We start from the raw sequence: 15,246 nt of genomic DNA, 5'->3' as shown, positions 1-15,246 counted from the left end.
AGCTGGAGATTTTCACGTACTTGATCAGCATCATCGATGAACAAGTAGGATCTGATGTGGACGTAAAGGCGAGGATTTACAAAGCAAGGGCCGCTTTCTTACGGTTGAAGAACATAAGGGACTCAAAACAATTGTCTTCAAGCCAACATCAAAGTCAGAATCTTTAATGCGAACGTCAAGACAGTTCAAATATATGGAGTCGAAGCTTGGAAGACTACTACAACCATCATTAAAAAAGTACAAATTTTTATAAACGATTGTTTACACAAGATATTCAATGTCCATCGGCCGTATGCTATAAGCAATAATCGACTGTAGCAGAGAACAAACCAGCTTCCAGCAGAGGAAGAAATCGGGGAAAGACACTGTCGGTGAGTAGGACACGCATTGAGAAAATCATGAAACTGCATCAAGAGACAAGCGCTAACTTGGAATCCTAACGGGAAACAGTAGAGAGGAAGACGAAATGGCACACTGCGTCGAGAGTTGGAAGCAGACATGAATATGATGAATAGCAGCTGGAAACAACTGGAAAGGATTGCCCAGGACAGTGTTAAGTGGAGAATGCTGATGATCGGCCTGTGCTGCTCCACGAGTTGTAACAGGCGTAAGTAAACCTCAAAATGCTCTTTCTCTACTTATTTGTTAGTAAGTAGCATCAATGTGATATGATGATATTTTTCTTAGGGTTTCCACTTTAAAGTTATGGCATATACACTGGAATTATTATATTTAATTTCTCCTGAAGTTAAGTTATTAGTGTTTCTTTTTAGTAACAACGTTAGTCGATTTCTTCCTAATTTTCCCTCTTGAATAATTTCTATACTCATGATTCTTATTATAGATATCTATGGATCTTGGAAATTTGAAGATTTCTACTGTTAGTTGAGCTAATCTGATATCGTCTTTGACATGGATTATTTAAGAAATATCATATTATATCTTAGCTTTTCTGGGGGATTTTTATTATTCTATTGTCTACGTCATACCATGATGGGACGCTTTTTAAAATTTCTACTTTTGAAACCGGCATCCGTAATCTGGGTAATTATGCCGTTTGCTGTCAGAAAAATGATTTCAGAAACAATTCTTTGGTTCTTATTTGAGAGGTAATTTTTATTCCGTTTATAATTGATTTTTATACTTGAATTAAAAGTCGTTGCCATTGGCGATGAATACAGTAAATTGAAGTGATCGATGCCTGAATTTCAATCATAGGCATTGCTATATCTAGAGCTTTTATTCTTACTATGCCGCGTACTACTAGACTACTTGAACGATCGAACCCACAATGTCGCAAGAGAGAAGACAGAAGACTAGTAAGTAGGAATTTTATTCCCCGAAAACAGTGTCAAAATATAGTACAGAAATCTCATGTATTTATAGTTTTTGACTGAGAGTAAATCATCATTTCAGACAACCAATAGGCACATAGGGGGTCATTCGTATCCATCCAATGGGGAAGCTACACGTCAACATTCTAGAATATTCCCCTAGCAGTGATTGGATGTATGTATTTGTCGTATTATTTTGCTAAACCTAGAAATAAAGAAATCTGTTACTGACTTTATTTGTTTATTTTTATCTCTTTACTTGGTTTGCTTTCATCATATTTATCCTACCTTTTTCCTTTTCATTAATATAAAATGTGCCTATTTTGAACTGTTACATTATCGTATATATTTATTGTTTGTACTGACATGCTGATCAACTAACTTATCATAATGTGATTATTGTTTCAATAATGTTTACCTATTTATTTATGCTCTTCAATAATAATTCGTCATAACGAAAATCAGGACAAATGTAAATATGGCCTAAAATAGTTATTAATAAAAACCTTTCTTGTTGATTGCTTTGTTCGCCAGCTCCTGTTACTTTTTTCTTGATTTTGAGTAGTATTTCTTGACTTAATTATCCTTATTTTAGCATAATGATAACGACAGATGAGAGGTGGCTTAGCGGTTGGAATGCCCATCAAGTTTCAGTCCTTATCTTCCTATTTCGATTTAATCTGTCTGTTAGTATGATTAGCTATTACACATCTAGCGTGTTTCAGAGTCGAATAGACAATTATGTACTTGGCAGATGACTTACATAATGGATTACTTTAGTGAAATTAACTGATATCCTGGATGAAAATTAAGCCTGACATTTAAGTTTCAATTTCATTGGCACTTACGAAACCTATACCTTGCAGTCGTTTACATCTCATTCATGTTTAATCATATTTATTCCTACTTTTATTATTTTTATATATAAGTATGAAATTTTATTGAAGAACAATCCTTCTATGTTGGCTAGTGATCTTGTCTTGAATATAAGTTCATTCGAGGAGTTGAATAAGTGATTGGGTCTGGTGAGTAGTTATCACTTGGTCACTTCAGATCTTTGTTACCATCATTCTATTAATCTACTTCTTTTCATGACAGATTATAATATTATCATCATCTTTGCATTTATTATTGTTACTGTGTAGGTTGGGCACATTGGTTATAGACTGATTGATTTAAAATTTACTCTCCTTTGTATATTCTACATGCTTATAGGGATATATATTATTTGATTTTTATTTATTTCCTTCGGGAGAAATTATTTTTGTTATTTTGTATAATCTTTAATTGTTTATTGTTTTTTTTTATTTATTTTATTTATTTTGACAATTTTCCATAGAGGAATGTTTTTGTTTTGTTTTTACTGTGATTATTATTGTTATTTACCCAGAAAATTGTTTATACATAATAATTGATTTTATTTCACATTTTGTATTGTGTATCGGGTGGATTTTGGCTCTTCTTACGCATGTACATATACACACATACACACATTTCCCATTTTAATGACAGAATATTGTGATTAGTTTATTATGTAAAATAGAATTACGATTGATTTTTAACACAATGTCAGTTATTTGACAAATAGAGTAGGTTTATGTACTTATTTTGAACTGTAATTTATTTATTTAGATACATAAACATTGGTACAAGAAGGCATCAAATACATATATGCGCCATATAAATCTCATTCGATTTGTGTGAGGGCTGGGATACTGCCCAGGTGCCCAAACTGAAGCAGGTAGTTTTCTTAAGGGGCTATACCCCGAACCTTCGACCTAAAGGTCTAATCCACTAGGCAGTGGAGCAACGTAAGGAGATACAGTCCTATGGTAGCCTGTGACCAACAATAAGTGCATACGCCATTTGTTTCCTTAGGATCCTGGAGCTCATGTACACCATTGGTTTGGAATGAGAGTTTTCCAACTCCCCTTGGTGGATCCTCCGTATCTATCAACCCGGTTAAAGCGCCGAACATTCGCTTCTCGCCCTCTCAATTTCGTAAACAACACCCCTAGTACAAGAAGGCAATGAGTAGGACTTGCCTGACAGTAGTTGTATGCACGTGGCTATTTGAGAGCATTTCGAGAGGATCAGGTGACTCTCCTCACTCTCGACCGTGCTAAAGCATTTGGGGGCTGCAATGTATGTATGTGTATGCGTGTACTGAATAATAATATTACTCAACTGTCCAAACATAAGTAAGTTGAACAAGCCTTTAATTTGCGAAGTAAGGACTGAAAATTGTCACTTCAATAGGAAAATAAGGTCAGTATCTCCTGGTGATGTCCGAACGAAATTCCATTCATTATAGATATATTATGTAAGGCTGTTGGAGAATATATGGTACCGCGTTTCTTTAAACATTCCATGCTAGGGGTTGAAATAGTTGGTTAGCGATGATTAATTAATCCTATCAAATGAAATAAATATTGTTTAGTCGATTCATTTGAATGCATTCAACTGATCCTCCTTAATTAGATTTTCATCTCATTTGAGTATCAAATATCTAAATAGCTATATAACGTTAATTATTTGTCTGAAGTATTATTATACTATAACCTACACAAGTCTTTATGTTTTTTCCCAACATATCTTCCTCCCTCTATAAACATGCAGAAACAACGTTTCTACTTTACATTCATACTACTAAAAAGAGAATATTGGTAACATGTCTTTTAATGTACTTATTTATCAGTATGTTCATTCATGCTACTATCAATTTTTATCGATTAAGGCGGAAAATACATGTTTCTCATGCCTAATCACGGTCTACCCTGGCGTTCACTGTTAGATGAAACAAGAGTTGGATTATAACAAAAGGTAAAGTTGGACAAGTCATGGTGTGGTATCAATCTATGAAATCAATGACTGTTAGCGCAATACTTGTAACCACTGGTCAAAGTAGTTGAGTGACATGGAATAGGTGTAGTCATTCTTTGTTTTCCTTTACTCTATGTATAGACAAGAATCTTTCCAAATGAGTTAAATAAAGGCATAAGCTATATTTCTAAACTGGTGCTTCAAAAATGATAAACACGTCATATATTTTATGCCTAGTCTTGCTTACTGTCAATGCTGCTAATACTTTGATGTTCACCTTGGTGGTTTGTTGTGGCAAGTTGGACTGATGTACAGATGTGTCAATGGTTTGCGAATGAAACTATTATTAATTTAGATTTTCATTTCTCATGAAGAAAGATAAAGTGTTTCCTCCAAAATCTTATTGTTCATTAACGAAGTCAAATATGGCTAACATGAATGATAAAGATGATAAAGTTGGTTTAACAACCATTGGGTTGACAATAAAACTAAATTTAATCAAATACTATGGATGTTACGTACCGATGTTTAGTATGGTATAAGGTTTTCTTTAAAAATAAGTCTTATTACTTGAAACACAGCTTACTGCATATTCTGCTAAATTTGATTAAGCCAGATCATTAAACAATAGGGTGGACCTCACCAGCATTTATTACTCATAGTTTGGTCTGATTGACACGTCCTATCAGGTAATAATAATTAAGTTTACGTTTTTCCAGATATTATGACAGGGCGAAAAGTAAACCTGATTGCATGCCATCTATTGGTTGTCGTTGAATTTATTCATCGAACCACAAAGTTTTCCTCCTTAACACCGAAATATTTCGTACTAGGCACTTAAGACAAAGCTGCTAATGATGTGAAATATGAAGCATATGTTGTATGCATAACCATAAGTGATATGATTTCATAGTACAGACTATGCACCGTAATAAAGATTGGTTTAACAAGGATAATGATATTATTAGTGTATCAATCGTATAAACATGTCGATAAAATTATGTGGATGCATTATTGTATGTATTCTGTCGTGAAAGACACTACATGGTTCCCATAAAGAGTGCATGTTAGAACGTCCTGTTTGTTCGTCCACATGGCTTCATAGAGGCCATTGTTGCCGTTTTGGACTGTAGTGAGTTGAGAGGTAGATTGATGGATTCAGTTTACTGAAAAGAATTGAGTGTGATGACATATCAGTAACACTGATAGTCGAGTACACTGGGGCCTCTCTCGCATATCCAGAATTCTAATGGATTTTTCAACACCGTCTTAACATAGGAAGTTATAATTTTCTGATACTATGAGACGGTTCAACTTTCAAGTCATAAAATAACTGATGTAACGAGAAAACGAGTTCGTTTGTGTAACGTTATATGATTTCAGTTTCGTTACAGCATTTGTGTTTTGATCTACGAACAATGAAAGAAAAGAAAACGGGAGTATATGGTGTACAATCAAATCATGAATACAATAAATGTGGGATAACTTCATGGATGATATTGATCGCTTCCTAGTGTGGTGTTTGTAGTAGATACCACTTTCTAACCCTCCGTTCTGTATGCATTTAGTAAAATCATTTGGTAACAGGTAAATTCAAGATGATTTTTTTCTGCATAGGGTAGTGAAGATCGTTGAGTTTTTTATTGAAATCATGAACCGATAAATGTTAGACCACCATTGAAAACCTGAAAGCTTTGAACGGCTGTTTCGTTGTACAGTATCGTGAACTGGCTAAAGTTAAACATTAACACTGGTCTAGAGGTTAAGCGTTTGCGCAACATCGAAGCTTATTGGTTTGAGTCCCGCGTGTTGTGTCGTGGGTGCACATTACTGAGAAGTCCTATATTTGAGATGAAACGGTCGTCCAGTGCTTCCAGGTTTTCGATGGTGGCCTATCATTGATCGATTTGTGATATCAATAAATTCTTTATTCAGGTGTATTGTAAGCATAAAAGCCTAAAACAGAGGTATAAAAGTTATCAGTAACCTCAATTTTGTTATATTAGTGAGTATTTAAGGGTGTGTCATACATCAAGTTAGTCTAGGCAATCTCTCATGGTTCTGGAGTTTGAGTTTATTTAATGCCTATGAATGATTTAGATATTGGTTTGTATCACGAGTAAATAGAATAACCTAGTATATTTCACGAACTGGGGATCTATTGGTTAAAATGTCAGTCATATAATGTATAGCAACTTTTTTGTCTACAAAGACAGAGTAGTATACAAATTGATGCGTGTCTTATATCTATTCTAATTCTAGGCATTGTATTTATCAAGTCGTTTATTTAAGCTGTCTTGTTTTTGGACATTATATATTGATAATGGATGTTATAACTGTGCTCTATCGGTATTCCTGGTTAGAGAATAATCTGTTTCTTGGATCTGGATGTTTATTCCTTAATGGTGTGTTGTATATGTTGTGTTTTAGTGATCCAGGTTAGTTATTGAAACTGCTGGTGATTGGTATTATGTGCTTTGTATTCTTCATAGTATTTTTTTTGTACTGTTAGCAGCACACGGATTGAATTAAAGCATGGTCTGTGCAGGATTATGTTGGAGCAAGCTGATTGGCTCATTCTTAGCCAATCAACACCAGCAGATGGATAGGGAAGGTTCTAGAATCTTCGTGTGTACAATTATAAATATATAAATATTTTTCTTACTATGATTCAACTTGGTTTGCTTTGGGATGAAATTACATATCTGTCCGATGTGTGTTCTGTTTTGCGGACTAGTCAAATAAGATAAAGTGTCAGAAAAATGTTAAACAACAAGAGCATCTGGGGTTGGTTAGCAAACGACCTAACAACGACCCATTTATTAGGTTACTGATTGTCACTGTTTTTTTTCGTTTGGCGAAAAAAGTATAACTGTAGTTAGTGAGTCTAAACGAACTTGACACTTGGGACTACGTAGAAAAGTGCTGTGAAACAACTATTCGGTACATAAATACATGTTCAAGTCCATAGTAAGTAATTCATCAAAGAAATAACTCCGTAAACTTCCCTGTTTCCTTTCAAATTGTTGTGAAAAGTTTATGGAAGTACTGTTTTCGTAAATTATCTTTAGATATTCCGACAATTTCAGGTAATTGTCGTTATTATTATTATTATTTCCTTTTTAATCCTCCCAAGTAGTGGTTTCATGGTGAATGACTTCTTGTTGTTCTCATTTGAAGCGACATGAAAATCAATTAGTTCCCAAAAATTGAATAATTCAAAAAATCAAATCTGAGAGTATGAACTTATTTTAAGATCAGACCATATATGGAAGATGTTTTGTTCAACGCTTAAAGTATTCAAAGTCACTAGACTAGTAAATTCCACTCTCCTTTTTCGATTTTAAACGTAGAAATGTTTAATGACATAGTTGGGAATGTGGTAGAATCTTCACATAGCCAAGACAGCTCGATTGAATCAAATGCAAATCAAAAGGGTTTAAATGCAACTGTATTTTGAGTTTTCTTTTCATCATTTAAATTAGATTCTACTTTAGTAAACAATTAATTCGCTTATGTGTATTTGGCACTTTTTATTATACTTTTCTCAAGTTAGATTTCGTACAATGATGCTTAAATTTAAAGTGACTCATTCACCAAGTACGAATTTATGTACTCGGTTTCAAACTACACTGTTTTTGAAAGAAGTTGTTCAAAACCAAGTTAGATGAATAGGTGGGTTGACTGAATCTGTAATTCAATGGTTAAAAGCCATATGCTTTAAGCTACTGACAAATACTATAATACAACATAAAAAGCTGTAAAAAATTCTTAAAATTGGCATCTTATCCATCTGTTAAATCAGTTACCAATTTCTTTCCAGTTCGGAATTCTTCAACTGGATACTTAATCTGACTACTCTTCACGGAAACTAAACCCGAATTTTCAAGTTCTTGCCGAAAAACAAGGAAAATTAATGATTTATTTAAATTTTATAGAAATATCAAGGAAGCGGTTATTCAATTAGACAAGTACTGCCTTATGTATTTTCAGAGCTAGTTTAGTTTTTAAGCAGATTATTGTATAGTATAGTTACTTATACTTTCGCTTAAGTTAATAAAATTTGTTATACTGTGAATTATTTTCGTTCGCCTATTTATTCTAGGTTTTATAACATCACGAAATAAGTCAGTTTATGCAAATATTTATGAATACGATAATTTTATTTATTCACCTAAACAATGCACAATATGCTGTCATATAATTCCAGCTAGATCTAAACATTGTTGTAAGTGTTGTTGCTTTTCTTCATTTATTCATTTCTTACTTGCTTATCTTTGTCAGATTACCTGGTTATTTTAACCATCTAAACCCTGTTAGCTCAGAGAGGTGATCCTATGAATGTTTCTATTATTTGTTGTTAATTGGTTGTATGCAATCAATAAAAACATTCTAGGGTCCTTGTTTCCTTCTGATCAAGATTCACTACCAAGGTTTGTCTGCAATCTCCACGGAACAGTTAATGTCCTAAGCAAATTAGGTTCAATGCTTTTTACCGATTACTGAGTCACTTAGACTTCTGAGCACATTAAACATGGTTATTGAAATTCGATCAATTATTGTAATGTTGGTTATCACATTAAGCGGTTGAATTGTGCATGTTTGCTACTTATCATTAAGTGTACATGTATAATTCTAATTTTGATGTGCTTATTAACCTATGTATATTTATTATGCTACGGATGATTCTTGTTCACAGTTTTTAAGTCAGACATTATATCATACAATGAAACCTATAAGAAACTAGACTTCCGCATACTCAAATGTGAAAGTTAACTTATAAAATCTTGTTCTCCAATGTAACGAAATTGACAGTCAAGTAGTATATGTGATGAGCATTATATACAATAGGATTGGTTGTTTCAGTACTATTGTTTTAGTAGTAAGTGGGTAGTTTGCTTCGTCTTAACACACTGTTATTCAGTTTTGATCTATACATCTACCTTGTAAAGGTTATTTTTGGACCTCCATCATTTCATGTGGTTTGATATGAATGAACTTATTTTGAGTAAATCTCTCATATTTTATCCAAATGAATTTGATGATGATCGTTTTCTGACTCAAAGGAGTTAACTTGTAAAATGAAGCACTCTGCTTAGATGCTGGAGCCATTAAGTAGCATGTTAAACAGTACTTTAGACACTTAGGGATTTCCAGATTGTAATTGTCAATGATATTTTGTCTTTCCTGAGATAAATTTCAAATTTATGTATTTGTTTTTGTCAAAACCCATCGTATTGTTTTATTTTTTCAGCTCGATGTGACCATTGCATATTTCGATTTGATCATCACTGTGTTTGGACAAATTGTTGTATTGGTGGTCAAAATCATGGACTTTTCATAACATTTTTATTATCTTTATGTCTAATGATTGTCAATGCCTTGTGGTTAAATTGTCGTATGCTTTATTTATTCTCTGTTGTAAGTTAATATTTTTATTATAATCTTCATAGATTATTCATATCATACTTGATTGACACATAGTATTAATCAGCCTTTCAAATGAATACACAAACTATAGTGATCAAGTTACTTCACAATCTATTAGTCTTATCCTTCTCAAAAGATACTTGTCGGACTTCAGTTTCTATTGTTCAAAACATTTCTGAAAGTCCTCAGTATTCAGAATCTTCAACTAATAAGTTATTTTAAGCAATTTTAGTAAACTCTCTTCGAGTGCAACATCGTAAATCGTATTTGTAGTTCTTGAATTGTTCATCAAGAAGCGAACACAGGTGCAATATCACCTAATCGTCATGAGTCTGTCCTGTTTAGAATGCTTTCCCAGTTTACGTGATGACAACCCTCTTTAGTTGGCGTAATTATGAAAAGGCTAGACAGTTTGATATATCTTGAACTGATTGTAAAAGTTCCTATCTTGAATACGATACTTGGGTACTACAATTCTTCCTAGCTACGTCTACTGCAAAAAACAAGTCTCCTAAGGCAGATTTATTTGGTTGAAATCAAAGAAAATTGTTTTATGCGAATAACACATATGTTTAAGTACGTACGTGTTGAACGAACGTGGAGACGGCAACCAAGTAACACAATAAAAGAGTCAATGGCCATAAATATATTGACCTCCTGAAGCTCATTAAAAGTCGGGATAGGTATCGTGAAGTTCAGTTCAGAAAAAAATAAAAAATTCAAACTTGCAAAGTAGAAACAACAAAACGATTAGCTATTGCTTCACTGAAGGTAAAACATCGTTGACATTATTACGTACATATTCACGTACTGCTTATTACAGCTGAAATGATGATTTGGTACATATTTCAAGACGTAGTCCATTATGTTAACCCTCGAGTAGTTTTACTTTGTTTGGAACTGTCTAGTACCCTGTTGACCATCGTCTACTGAAAACCAATGTGAACCTTCTACTAAGAGTACAGTGATATCCAGTTTCTAATAAATGTTGCACACTATTAACGGGATGTACGTTTGTGAATTAATACTCTCATATTTAAAAAGGGAAAAATGTTAGGCATTCAATTACAAGTTTAAAAGACTTGAAATATATTGATCAATGTTAAACTAAAATATTGTAAGAAACAGCCTATATTACCGCTTTAATAAAATTAGTAAACAAATACTGTTGGACAGTTGTTTCTGTCATTGGTAGGCTGCACCCATTTCCCTATCTATAGTCGAAACCTGGATTAATAGGTCTAGTGGGCAGCATGCTAAATTTAGTGTCGAATAGTTCACAACTGAATTATATTTCCACTAATATTTGGCTATTATCAAATCCTATTTTAGATGTTTGACTCACTTTTAACATGAGTGAATCCTACCGCTCATGGTTTATTACTGATATTTTGAGTTATAAAATAGGATGAAACGGTTATACGCTGTACTTATTTATGTTTATTGTTTGCTTAACTAGAGTCAGACTAAACATGAGCTATTTTCATCTTAAATAATTTCCACAAATCTCTTGTCTTTTTCATTTCATCTTCTTCTTTGTGTTTATCATTGGATTATTCACTTATCTATTTCTGTTTTTCAGCATGAAAATTTATGGCAAGCTCATTATTTAGATGAATATGATCAAATTCACCCAATGGATTGGTTAACATTATTACAAGTATGATAATATTTATAGCGGTAGTAGAATAGTAAAGCAGATATATATATATATATATATATATATATATATATATATATATATATGCTCACGGGAGTTATATCTCCTTTGAGACTTGAATCCTTGTCACAGTGTAATAGCTAAACATTTTGCCATTGATCTGTTTGGTTTCAGTCACATAAAGATCCCCAGCTCTTTTGAGACTGAAAGTAAAACTTGGCCTAGGACGTTAATTGTGGTTTAGCTGATGGTTGAAGTTATTCCAAACGAAGAGAAAGTATAAAATTCTTAAATATTCTATAAAGAATATAAAGGGTGAATGCGTCTTCGCTATTGCTATTAATTTTGAGCTGTTATTTTCAATAATAAATTACTGAGACCTCGCTAACCGAAATCAGGAATATCTTTTTTGAATCTACTACTATGCACACTGCTACTGAACTTTAAGAGTTAAAAGAAAAAGAATTTATGGAGCATATGTCACAGATAAGATTCAAAATCTTTTCAACTGATTTACCAGTTATAACTGGTTGTCTCTATTCAGCTTTGGCATAACTCGCTTGTGAGTAATGTTTTAATTACATTTGATTCATTAATAATGACTAACGCTCAGCTATATATAAAAAGCTTATACATAATTTGACATTTATCATCTAACTATCTGTAATGGTTATTATTTCATGTTAATTTATTGTTATTATCGACACTCTTATGTCCTTTCTCTCTGTCCCTCTCTTTCAGCATTTGTTCATGACATTTCCTCGTGTTATAGGGATGACTGGCATATTAATTGTAGCTGTAATGTTATTAATTAATTATCTAACATTTCATATCTGGCTTATTCTGATCAATTGTACATCATATGAGTATTTTCAAGGGAAGAAGTTGATCACTAGTGAAAATTGTTCAACTAACTACAATGATAATGATGATGATGACAAGGAGAAGAGTGAAAAGACAATAAACAAAAAGCCTCATTTTCCTTCTACTTCATTATTCGACAGCAAAATGGTGACGATGATGACAGCAAAGACAATGACGCCTTCTACCGTAAGACGACGATTAAAGTCTGATCATAGGTTAAGAGGACAAAATCCAACCAGTACCTATCATAATTATCGAAATTTCTACAATAAAGGTATTAGGAATAATTTATTGGAAATGTATACACAAACTACAACTTATTCATTACGGGAGTTGAAACATCGTTTACCTGTACAGCTGGCATTTAAAACTCGTTAAACATCTTCCTTTCGACTGATAGATTTTTTTTTACAAAAGCTGTTGGTTTTTAATTTATTTTTAGTGTAACTGTATTTTCTCAATTCTGTTTGATTGACGTCAATGCTATTCATGTTGTCTAAGTAATTATAACAGTTTTTCCTATGAACATGGACTGATAAATAATTGATATCCTTATTGCTAACTAGATTCATTGAATATTTAGCAACCGATGGACATCACTTTTGTTCATGTCTTAATGTCAGTTGTTTCATGTAATTTGTTAATCATGTCTTATATATATATTCTGAAAATAATAATTACGGAATTCACGCCAGTTTACAGGCATGATCAGTTTGATATAAATAGTAACATTAAATGTAGAAAGCAAACATGTAATATAAGACTGTTTTAAGTTTACTAGTTCAAATATTGTTTAGGTATTACGGCAATGAAATGCACCAACTAAGCGCTTTTAATTCTTCTTAAGTGGATATCCTGTTGATTTATGATTGGTGCATTTAGGGTCATTTCTTGCACCGTAAAGAATTACTTATAATCATCTACAACTAGAAAAAGTAATATGGAAACAGAGAGCACGGAACAACAAAGCAATAATTACTAAAATATGTCAGCCAGGTCTACCATAATGCATGTATCATGTGACTCAGTGATATACTGTTCGTGTTAGGTATTGTTCAAATTAATTGGGGTTGCGAGGGCCGATGTTAACGTAAAGTAACAACAGATAGGTGGTTTTACTTAGTGGATTCTGTAATAAGAATCGCTAGACATTTAAAGTTCCTATAATCTCACTTGTGGAATAAAATACAGGTGTTAGAACACTTAATGCATTTTCAGAGGAACAGTATACATCAATGCAGCGAACAAAGGATGGGAGTGATTTTATCTTATGGATGAATTGTGGCAGATTATTTCATAGTCTGGATAATTTATAGGTAAAGTAATTCATATGGAGAGATGATTTAGAACGGATTTGTTTCACTAATTACAGGGAGTTACGGTTGTTGTAATTAGAAGTTTATGCATATTGAAATACTTGACTGGTTGTAAAGGATAGTTTACTAAGTATTTTGAAGAAGAAGATTAGGTTTAGTTTGAGTCACCCCTGCCATAATGAGTTAAACCCAAGTCTGTTACATCTGGAATTACAATTCAAGATACAATCAGTTCCAAGAATCCGAAGAGTAAATCGTTTCTGTACTGACTCCAACCTTAATTTATCCTTTGTGTGCACACTACTAAGAATAAACGTTCAGTATTCTAGGAGTGGTCGAACACAAATTTTGTACATCAAAATACGTGACTCGTTGTTATAAAGGTTTCGAGTTATGTAACCCATAATACGTTGAGACAAGGAGATCTGTTTCAATGCCTGTTTTGTAAACGACAAATCGCAGGAGTACCTAAGTCCCAAGTCTACTACTGTTTGTAACTTAGATAACACCTCACAATATATGGTAAGATCTAAGTAGAGTGATGTATTACCGGAGCATATCCATCCACATTTAGTTGTGTTTAGCTCCAGCTGCCATTTTGAGCACCACTGCTTTACCTTGTTAAGCTCCATGCTGATGCAATTTTGCATATCGTTCAGCTCATGTAGAGAAAATGAATACACTACTTTAAGATCATCTGCTTACAGAAGGGGCTTACCTATACAAAAACATTCACAAATATCATTGATAAAATCTAAATAAGCAAACAGCCCAAGGCACTACCTTGCATTACAACACTTCTGACAGGGACAGCGTTCGAAAAGGAAGAGTTAATTTTAACTATTTGATATCGATAGCTGAGGAAGGAATCAAACCAAGCAAGCGGAGTGTTTTCGACCCCGTAACATGCTAGTTTATCTATGAGACGGTTGCTAACCAAGTCAAAGACTAGATATCCTTGGTTATTATTTATTTATTTATTTGAGCACATGAACATTGGTACAAAGGGGAACCGGATGCATATGCGCCACGCAAGTCACTTGATTTGTGAGTGAGCTATGATACTGCCCGTGTACCCAAACCGAAACAGGTGGTTTTCTTAGGAGGCCACTCCCCGAGTCTTTGGCCTACAGATCTAATCCACAAGGCAGTGGAGCAACGTAAGGAGATGCAGTCCCATGGTAGCCAGTGATTAGTTCATGCGTCATTTATTACTTCACGATACTGGAGCTAATGTGCACTTTTTGCTTGGAATCAGGACTTTCCAACTCCCGTAGGTGGACCCTCCATATCCATCCTTAGTTACGTTGAGGAAAGACTAAATTAAAGAAGTCATAGTGGAATGTCATACAATATTGGAGTTTTTAAAAGTCCTTGGTTGAAAATCATTGATAAATTTTTCAGCGAGTAAATAGTTGAGGAGTTCATCACTTACAGTTTTCTCCATAATCCTAGAGATAACCGAATTAATATTTATGGGCCGATAATTGTTCATATCAGTCTTATCTCCAGATTGGTAACGTGGTATAATATACGCGGTTTTCCAACACTAAGGGTGAGTACCTGATTCCATAGATATAGTAAACAGCTTTAGAAGAAAAAGTGGAATATTTGGACCATCGTATTTGTAGAGAAAGGATAAAATCCCGTCTACTCTATGACCTCTCAAAACCTTAAGGGAGTTTATAGCTTCACTCATTTCCAAGCATGTGAAGGAAATAGATTTTTGTGAGTTACTAGTCACGCACATGACTCTTAAAAGACAGTGCTATTTATGAATTCTTTACCATTCGCAAAAATACCACTGAAAATATCTGCT

At 33.5% G+C, this 15,246-nt stretch overlaps 1 protein-coding gene across 1 annotated transcript; it reads left to right on the top strand.

Annotated features, from left to right (window-relative positions):
* Nucleotides 1-843: 843 nt before the first annotated feature.
* Smp_053020 (putative zinc finger protein) lies at nucleotides 844-12,809 on the top strand. The gene is made up of 6 exons (XM_018797589.1): nucleotides 844-1,109; nucleotides 6,420-6,595; nucleotides 8,263-8,385; nucleotides 9,412-9,578; nucleotides 11,170-11,247; nucleotides 11,989-12,809. Exons 1-6 carry the CDS (start codon nucleotides 913-915, stop codon nucleotides 12,487-12,489), a joined length of 1,242 nt encoding a protein of 413 aa, XP_018652616.1. The 5' UTR covers nucleotides 844-912; the 3' UTR covers nucleotides 12,490-12,809.
* Nucleotides 12,810-15,246: the final 2,437 nt, after the last annotated feature.

Source organism: Schistosoma mansoni, chromosome 5, assembly GCF_000237925.1.
Source record: "Schistosoma mansoni strain Puerto Rico chromosome 5, complete genome".
Classification (NCBI taxonomy): domain Eukaryota; kingdom Metazoa; phylum Platyhelminthes; class Trematoda; order Strigeidida; family Schistosomatidae; genus Schistosoma; species Schistosoma mansoni.
This window is presented reverse-complemented; position numbering and strand designations above follow the sequence as displayed.